Below are 9,320 nucleotides of genomic sequence, written 5' to 3'. Positions count from 1 at the left end.
GCAGTCCTTGGCTGGCCCCACAGCCGTGCAGCTGTTGGTGTTTGGGACAGACACAGCAGCCCTAGCTGGGCACCAGGGTCCTGCCAGCCCACTCCTGGTCCCTCCTACCATCCAGACTGTCCAGACTCCCACTCTGGTGGGACACTCTTGGAACCCAGGAAATTCCTCTGGCTGCCCTGGAGGACTCAAGCCTCTGCCCAGGGGGCTCAGTGACCTTGGTACAGAGCCTGAGACCCCTGTGACTTTGATTTAGCCCTTGGAAAAACAATCACCAACCTTATTTACAAGCCTTAATTACAAGCCATGAAAGTTTAAGTAGAATGATAGTGAATTTATCACAGGGTGAAAAATAGATTTCTTGGGGTTTTTAGCATGGGGGTTCAGGGGGCAAGATGGAGGAACCTGGGCATGTCCAGCCTTTCTTCTTCCTAGCCTCCATCTTCTGCTGTGATGTTGGCACTTTTAGATTGGTTTAGAGTAGAAGGCTCACTGTCTAACACAGGTGATAGGTATTGGGAAGTAATTGTAAATAAAGTACAGGTAGATTTTAGTATAAAAAGATAACACCACCCTTGGGGCAGGCAGAGTGCCTCTGACTGTCTTGCTGAGCAGACCTCGGCTGGACAGGAGAAAGAATTTTATAGGTAAGAAACAATAAACAACCTTGAGACTGAGAACAGAAGAGCTCTGACTCCTTCTTCGACTGCTGGGCTGGGAAAAGAGACTTTCTAACACATCTCGGGGTCACTGTGAGCAGCTAGAGTCCCGTGAGGACACAGCCCACCCCACCTGTGCTGCACAGCCAGGAGGTGTCCCAGGTCACACCTGCCCTGTGCCATCCCTGCTGCTGCTCTGCCCTTGGCTGTGCCACCACTGGGGTCCCTCCCAAACTAAAGCAATTCCCAGTGTTTTCTCAGCATTTCTCCTACCCACAAAGTGCTGTGGTTCCTCTTTCCCTTCCCTTTTGAGGCCAACCCAGTGACAAGCTCTGCTGCCACAGAGAGGGCAGCGGGTGGGCTTTGCCTTGTGCAAATCCTCGTTCCCAAGCTGCAGTCAGAAGCACTTCAGAGCAGAGAGGGGGACAGAGGAAGGAGCTGCAGCTCCCAGCAGCTGCCCCTGCAGCTCCTGGACACCCAGGAGCTGCTCCCAGCCCGTGCCATGGAGGGAAAGGCAGATAATCAGCCGAGTGTGGTGAAGCTGGTGGCTGCATTTGAAGAGCACTGGTAAGGCAGGAGGGCTCTGGGTGCTCAGGGTGTGTTAGGGCTCCACGTGGAGTGGGTTTAGGAAGGAAGAAACCCACTGTGGAGGTGGTTTGGAGCCTGTGGAGAAGCTTACAAGGTGATTTGCAATTCTTCACAACTCAGGTCTGCCTCAGTGTCTTCCTCCTGCTGCGGGTCATGAACAGAATCTGAAAACCTCAGTGGGGTGTGAGTGGTTCTGCCTGGCTCAGGGTTAGGCTGTGGCAGCCCATTCCCCCCCAGCCAGCATCTTCACACTCAGCCTGGCTGGTGCATCCCCTTACTTCTGCTGGGGAAAGGAATTGTGGTTTGGAAATATGTAGGCAGGGGTTGTCACTGGGAATTAACTGCCTGGGTGTCTGGGAGGGTCCCAGCCTCAGACTGTCCAGTTGTTTGCAGAGATGTGGCTCCTAGGAAAGGAAACTGAAAGCATTATGGTAAGGGAGAGAGAGAATTCCTTTCATAAAACAGCTCCTTCCTTTGGAAGTTTGGAAGCTCCTTCCTTTGGAGTGTGAGCTGGGACCCACAGACAGCGTGTGCTGGGGTCTGAGCGAGGGGATCTGCCCTGGCTCTGGTGTAAAAGTAATTCTGAGGCTTCAGGCGAGTTATTTCTCACTTTCTCTGTCTGATGGATCAAGATATGGAATCCTGCCATTCCTTGTGCCCGTGAGATGCTCTCAGTGAGCCTTGGAGGGGCTGGGTGGTTGGGCAGGTGAGTTTTGCAGCAAGTCCTGAAGATGCTCAGGCATGAGATTTCCTTTCATTCCAGGAACTCCTGCATCTCTGCTGTTTGCTTTCCACAGGCTTTGTGATTGTCTCCTGTCGTAATCTCTCTTCGAGCCCACCCAGGGAACGCCAGTTACCGGGTCTTTCTTCGAGCCCACCCAGGGAACGCCAGTTGCCGGGGGCTGTCTTTTTAGCTGGTCAGAGTGACCCCGACTAAAGTTCTAAAGTTTCTTTTCCCAGCCCGGTACTTGAAGAAGAAGTCAGGGCTCTTCATTTTTTCGGTCTCAAGATTGTTTATTGCATCTTATCTATAAAGTTCTTTCTCCCTGTCCAGCCGAGATCCGTTTGGCAGGACAGCCAGAGGCACTCCCCCCTCCTCCAGGGCGGTGTTATCTTTATATACTACAAACTACGTGTACAATATTTACAGTTATTTTCCAATACCTATCATCTATATTAGACAGTGAGTTTCTACTTTAGACCAATCTAAAAGTGCCAACATCACCAGACAAGATGGAGGTAGAGAAGAAGAAGAAAGGCTAGACACGCCCAAATCCCTCCATCTTGTCACCAGAAACCCCTATACCAAAAATCCTAAAACCTACAATTAGACTCTGTAATTATTTTATTCTTACACTATTTACACTATTGTGGCTTTTATCTCTTTCTATAAAGGTGACAAGTTATTCCGTGGTTCATAATCGAACCCACTGGTGTTCTGGGCTGTGTGCCAGGGTCTCCGAGCCCCCTGGCAAGGGTCCCAGGAAACTCCGGACTCCCAAAGGAATGTCCTGAGTTCCGACAGTCTCCAGCATCCCCCAGTGATGTTGTGTGGAACCACTGCAGTGTTTGATCTGCCCCCATGTCACTGCTGCAGTGTGTTTGTTCTTTGCCCTGGAGTGAGAGTTTGATTTAGAGGAAATAAAAGTAACTTGAGAGTTTCAGAGGAAGCTGGGGGACCTGGGAATGAGCAGAGCATTTTGGAGCAGACAATGGTTTGGCCTAAGTCAGCATAAATAGAAAGAGAGAAGTTCCCTGTTGGGACTCAGCCGTGGCTTCAGGCTGACACAGGTTTGGGAGGCACCAGGAGAGATGGAAAAAGCCTCTTTGTCTCTGAAGGGTTCTGCCAGCCCCCCTGGACAGGAGGGGATTTGTGGATGCCCTCCCGAGGCTCACACACATCTGAGCATGGGATGGAGCTGGCATCCTCTTCAGATGAGCCTCTGCCCCTCAAGCCACTTCCTATCCTCAGCTTTGCAGTTTGATGTCCAAATTCTTCATGTCCTTCCCATCCCATCCATCCCACTCCTGTCTGCAGGCCAACAGTGGATGTCTTTCCAGTTTCTGCCCAGAGCAGTTTCCTGCAGTGACCAGCTCTTGGATGACAGACAAGTCACTTGCTGTCACCTTCACGGCCTGGCTTCTCCCTCATACCCTCTCTGGACCTGCTTTCTTTGTCTTTGCCAGAAAAGGGAAGAGAGAATACCACCAAAAACAACCTGTCTGCAAAACCACCCACACATGGCCTGCTCTTGGCTCAAAACTCTTGGCTGTTGGGCTTCTCCCTGCTTTTCTCTGTGGTGGCAGCAGGCAGAAATCCAGAGCTGTGGGTGGGATAAACAGCAGGATCCTGCTTTTCTACAGCAGGAGAGGGTCTGGGCACAGGAGCAAGGAGCTCTGGGAGAAGAGAAGCTGGATCTTGACCCCGTGGAGGATGCTGAAGATTTGTACTTCAGGGCTGGAGTGGAGCAGAGCAGTGTCAGCACTGGGCAGCTGCTGCTCTTGTCCCTTTTGGTGGCTTTGAGCTGGGCCTGGGGGCTGTGCTGGGGGAACGGCTGAGCTGATCACATCCCTTTGTAGCAGGGACAGCACATCTGCCCAGAGGGACAAGCAGGCAGGCAGGCAGCCCCAGCAGCTTCCAGCCTTCCCTGCCAGCCAGAGCCACTCCCTGACCAGAAAAGAGGATGAGGAAGGGGAGGATCACCAAGGTCAGCGTGGACTCAGCTTCAAATGCCTCCGTTCTCTGCGATGCAAAATCCGTGAGGACAACTGGAGGAGGCCACAGGGCCCAGGCCTGGAGCCTGGCAGCCAGGTGAGCTCCAGAGGCTGGTGGGTACCCACACTCAGGCAGGGCTGGATCAGGGTCTCATCTCTGCCCATGAGACTGAGCCCTGCTCCCCATGCAGGAACCAGAGGAAAAGAAAATTGCCCTGGAGCTGCTGGAGACAGAGCAGGCTTATGTCAACCGCCTCCACCTCCTTGACCAGGTGAACTGGGGAGTGGAGGGACCAGTGCAAGGGGGTTTTGGAGGGATTGAAGCTGTAAAAATGAGAAACATGTGGGCTGCTGGTATTTACAGCCAGAGATTGGGTCGGGCCTTTGCCTTTTCTACACCCCACACCTGTGGGAAGCACCCTTGTCCCAGCAAAGCCTTCCATCCCCCTCTCCTCTTGGAGTTTGGGGTTTTCCTCCTGCACAGTCAGGCCTTTCACTGGGTGATGTGCCAGTCTCAGAGAGGAAGTGTAATCCTCAAGCATCTCCCTGGCCCTTTTTGTTCACCCTTCTTTCTTCCAGGTATTCTATACAGAGCTGATGAAAGAAGCCAAAACTGGCAAGACAGTCCCAGAGGAGGTGGTGAAAATGATCTTTTCCAACATCTCCTCCATCTACCAGTTCCATGCTGAGTTCTTCCTGCCAGAGCTGCAGAAGCGCATGGAGGATTGGTGAGCTGCAGGAGGGGAGGGCAGCACACCTGGGGGGCTTGGCCACAGTGGGGGAGCAGCACTGAGTTCAGGCTCCCACCAGGACCAGAGCTCAGCCTGTTTTGCTCCAAGTGTCTTTTGCTGGAAAACACTTCCTTAAAATGCTCAGATCAGAGTATGGAAAGCTGGGTGACATCTCAGGTGGTTTGAGGGTGTGCCTGGGTATGAACAGCCCAGGCTGGCTGCAAGGTGGGGACATTCCTGTTCTGGAGAGCAGGAAACAGTGTGGGGATATAGCAGCCTGCAGCAGGGAAAGCCTCAGTCCTCCACCGTGGTCCTTCAGCTCATCCCTCACTGTCTGTCTGTCCTGAGGAAGCTGCTGGTCTGTGGTTCCCTCCTGCAGGAACCACAACCCCCGCATTGGGGATGTCATCCAGAAGCTTGCACCCTTCCTCAAGATGTATGGGGAGTACGTGAAGAACTTCGACAAGGCCGTGGAGCTCATCACTGCCTGGTCAGAGAAATCACCTCCCTTCCAGGAGCTCATTGCTGACATCCAGGTCAGGGCAGGGCGGGGGAATCGCAGCAGAGCTCCCAAAAATCTCCAGGGAATGGGGAAACAACAGAGGGTGGGAGCTGCCTTGGTCACTGTTCCTCTCTCCTGCTGTCCCTGCCCAGAAGAGGAAGGTCTGTGCTAACCTGACGCTGCAGCACCACATGCTGGAGCCTGTGCAGAGGATCCCGCGCTACGAGCTCCTCCTGAAGGATTACGTCCGGAAACTCCCGCCCCAGTCCCCCGACAGGGGCGATGCCGAGAGTAAGGGCTCTGCCTCTCCGCGGTGGGGAGGGCGGGGTGGGTTTGTAGGGAAAGAACAACCCCTGCTGTTGTACACGGGCACCAGAAAACCTGGATTCACTCACCAGCTGCCCTGTGCCTTTGGATGAACCTCTCAGTCTGATCCTTTTCTAGCAGGGAGAGAGATTAATCTTCCTTTTCAGGGGCTGGGGAGGGGAAGGGTGGTGTGTCAGGTGTCCAAGGTATCCCCTAAGGAGACCTGTAGCAGCTGGGGGAGCTTTCAGACCCCTGTGGATAACACAGTTCCCAGTCCTGCTGGAATGGAGGGATACAGGAGTGGGCTGTCTGTCCCTCCATGTGCAGTCCAGCTGTACCCAGACTCCTGCACAGCATTTCAGGACCACTTTGGTTGTGTTCATGGGAGGGCAGCAGCTACTACTCATGTGCATCCATGAGGGACAGAGCCAGAAGCTTCCTCCCACAGCTCCAGAGCAGGTGTTTCACCTCCTGTCTCTTCTCATTGCAGAGGCCCTGGAGATGATTTTTATGGTGGCCAAGCACTCCAATGCAGCTATTGCCGAGATGGTGAGGCCCTATCCCAGCTGGAAATGCTTTACAGCTCACTGCACAGTCCCCCTGAAGGGCACAAGAGCCCCGTGGGTTCAGCTGTGGAGCTTAGACCCTGCTCTTAATGCCCTACCTCACCACCCCAAGCCTGGGGAAGTCACATCCCTAGCATCAGCTGGGGTGTGACCAGCTGGTCAAGGCTGGGAGCTGCTCCCAAAGATCAGTCTGGGCTGGGAGAGCTGTGCTACCTCTCCCAGTACTCAGCAACAGGCTGGGAGGTGGGCATGGAGGGGACCCAGCAGTGACAGGGTTGTGGCTGCTCAGCCCCCCACAAGAACTGTGGCCCCCTGTGCCTCCCCCAGGAACGGCTGCAGAACCTCTGGGTGGTCTATCAGAGGCTGGGCCTCGAGGATGACATCGTGGATCCCTCCAATGAGCTGATCAAGGAGGGGCCAATCCAAAAAATCTCCACCCGCAACAACAGCACATCGGAGAAGTACCTGTTCCTGGTGGGAGCTGGGGTGCCTGGGGCAGGGGAGGGAGCAGATGAGATGGGAGTGGGGAGAGGGGCAGCACAGGGGGGTTTGACCCCTCTCAGTGCAGGGCACCCTGTGCAGGGCACGGCTGGGAATCTGCTGATCCCTGGGTGTGGCAGCCCTGGGAGATGCTTCACCTTTGCAGGGTGGCAGAAACAGACAAGTTTTAGGTGGGATTCTTCCCAAGGACCAGCTCAGCTCTGGGGAGTGAAAGACCCCAGACCCCAGGGAAGCCCGCAGCTCAGAGCAGGCAATGCTGGACTCCAACCCACCCTCTTCTCCCCTCCCAGTTCAACAACATGCTGCTCTACTGCGTGCCCAAGGTCATCCAGGTGGGCGCCGAGTTCCAGGTCCACCTCCGCATGGATGTGGGGGGCATGAAGGTCAGACAGACGCCTTGTCTTTTTGCTTCCCCCAGCTCCTGCCTGCTCCAAAAGCCTCTGCTCTGGGGTGTGCCTGCTGCCCAAATTTCCTCAGGAGGGAGGGAGGGAGGAGCTGGAGCCAGGGGGGGCTTTGTGAGTGGGGTTGATACTCTGATCCAGTGAAATCTTATGCCTGTGGGATCTGAGGGGCTGAAGGGCTTGTGCCAGAGGGACATCCTGTGCCCCACATCGTGGAGAAAGGTCCAGGGCTACTGGAAGTGGGTTCAGCTCCACGTCCTTCCTCTGGTCTCCCACAGGTGCGGGAGATGAAGGACGCTGAGTTCCCTCACACCTTCCTGGTGTCGGGAAAGCAGCGGACGCTGGAGCTCCAGGCCAGGTAAGGGGAAGGGTGACATCATGCAGACCCTCAGGGAGGAGGGACAACAGCTCATCCAGGTCCTTTTTGTACCCAGGTCTGAAGAGGAGATGAACGACTGGATCAAGGTACCACCGAGTGCTGGGAGAGGGGGCACAGCCCCCCATCCCAGCTGGATGCCCTGGGTCAGGGCACGCCCAGTGCCCCTCCAGCCCTCCCTTCCCCTCTAGGCCTTCCAAGATGCCATTGACAGGAAGGAGAAGAGGAGTGAGACCTTTAAGACAGCAGTCCATGGACTGGAGACAGACACCCCTGCACTGAAGGTAACCCTCCTGCTCTCCCTGTGCCCCACCTGGGAGAGCACACCGTGCTGTACCTCAGTATCCCAAGCTAAACCGACCTGGGGGGAGGCTGAGGACACCCAGACTATGGTCTCCCACCCCCAGACAGAGGAGCTGGGCCGCCGAGCCCCACAGTGGGTGAGGGACAATCTGGTGACCATGTGCATGCGCTGCAGGGAGCCCTTCAACGCCATCACCCGCCGGAGGCACCACTGCCGAGCCTGTGGATATGTGAGTGCCCCCCTCCCTCCCTCCCTCCTGGCCTGCTCAGGTGGCTGCTGGGCCAGGAGTGCATCTCTCCTACACCTAGGACCCCTTTCCTAGGCTTGGGGCTGCTCCTGCCCCTCAGCTCCTCGTGGAGCTGTCGCTGGGTCCCCTAGCCCTGCCCCAGTGTCACCAGTGTCCCCGTCTGGTGGCTGCAGGTGGTGTGTGCTCGCTGCTCTGACTACAAGGCCGAGCTGCAGTATGATGGGAACCGCCCCAACCGCGTCTGCCAAGAGTGCTTCATCTTCCTGACCGGCCACACGGTGCTCGAGGACCGCGAGGGGAAGCACAAAGGCATCCTGGAGGTGAGCTCCACCCCCTCTGCCATCTGAGCACTGCCACCCAGCCCAGTCTCCAGCCTCGCTGTCCCAGCCTGGCTCTGCAGCAGGAGGGGTGGGAGTCACTCCCAGGGCAGTCAGAAGGTGCATGTGTAGATCTCCCTCCCTTGTGCTCCAAGCCTTGGGACCAAGCAGCCAGGGCTCCCTTCACCGCAGGATGTCAGCAGCACCATCACAGCCAGGACAGCCCCTCACCTGCCCCTGCTTTGGGGGTTTCCTGGAGTGGGCAGGGAATTCCCCAGGAAATTCTCTCAGCTCACTGCCCTTTCTGCCATCTGCAGTGGGTATTGAGGGATTTGTTGGTTATTTTGGCAGAAAGGAGCTGCAGAGGTATCAAGCAGGAGTTTGCTCTGCAGTTCCCTGCAGCTGCTGGACAAGAACGGCAAGGGGGGCACGCGGGGCTGGTTCGTGATCCCACAGGATGATCCCCTCGTGCTCTACATCTATGCAGCCCCCCAGGTGAGGCCTGGCTCGAATGCACCCCCAGGGGCGTCCTGGGACATCCCGCTGTGCCCAAGGGACATCCCGGGACATCCCACTGTGCCCAAGGGACATCCCATCCCGCTGTTCCCATCCCCTGGCTCCCACCACTGTCTCTCTTCTTGGCAGGACGTCCGAGCCCACACCTCCATCCCCCTGCTGGGCTACCAGGTGCGGGACATGCCCCAGAGCGAGTCCCGGCACCTCTTCCAGCTGGTGCAGTCCCGGCAGGTGTTCACCTTCGTGGCCGACACTGAGGAGCTGAAACAACGCTGGATGAAGGCCATGGCTCGCTCTGCTGCGGGGATCACGCACCCGGAGGAGGAGGAGGATGCAGATGAAGCAGATTGAGGCCGTTCCCACCCCTGCGCTGCCTGGGGGGTGGCTCGCAACTCCCCTGCCTTCTCCCACTGCTGGCTTTGGGCAGACCCCCGACATCGCTGCATTCTGGTTTTGCATCGCGACAGGGGCAAGATGGGGACACGTTTGCCAGCACACGGACAAGCTGGATCCCCTTTCACTCCCTGCTCGCTCTCCGCGCTGGACAGAGCCGCTGGGAGCGGCGGGAGCGGGGGATTTGGGGGAGTGGGGGAT

At 56.4% G+C, this 9,320-nt stretch overlaps 1 protein-coding gene across 3 annotated transcripts; it reads left to right on the top strand.

Annotated features, from left to right (window-relative positions):
* The first annotated feature begins 985 nt into the window (after nt 1-985).
* FGD2 (FYVE, RhoGEF and PH domain containing 2) lies at nt 986-9,320 on the top strand. 3 transcript variants are annotated; one of them, XM_059867706.1, is made up of 17 exons: nt 987-1,223; nt 3,825-4,056; nt 4,151-4,231; nt 4,539-4,687; nt 5,070-5,226; nt 5,345-5,483; nt 5,989-6,047; nt 6,392-6,538; nt 6,856-6,948; nt 7,245-7,324; nt 7,401-7,431; nt 7,534-7,626; nt 7,750-7,875; nt 8,067-8,213; nt 8,562-8,705; nt 8,856-9,107; nt 9,194-9,320. In XM_059867706.1, the coding sequence occupies exons 1-16, from the start codon at nt 1,159-1,161 to the stop codon at nt 9,075-9,077; spliced, it is 1,965 nt and encodes a 654-aa protein (XP_059723689.1). In that variant the 5' UTR covers nt 987-1,158; the 3' UTR covers nt 9,078-9,107; nt 9,194-9,320. The 3 variants fall into 3 exon arrangements, with proteins under 3 accessions (XP_059723690.1, XP_059723689.1, XP_059723688.1); XM_059867707.1 differs by having other exon boundaries at nt 986-1,223; nt 4,638-4,687; nt 8,856-9,320; XM_059867705.1 differs by having other exon boundaries at nt 8,856-9,320.

The sequence above is a fragment of the Haemorhous mexicanus genome, chromosome 25 (assembly GCF_027477595.1).
Source record: "Haemorhous mexicanus isolate bHaeMex1 chromosome 25, bHaeMex1.pri, whole genome shotgun sequence".
Classification (NCBI taxonomy): domain Eukaryota; kingdom Metazoa; phylum Chordata; class Aves; order Passeriformes; family Fringillidae; genus Haemorhous; species Haemorhous mexicanus.
Note: the sequence above shows the minus strand (reverse complement) of the source record. Positions and strands in the feature narration are given on the sequence as shown.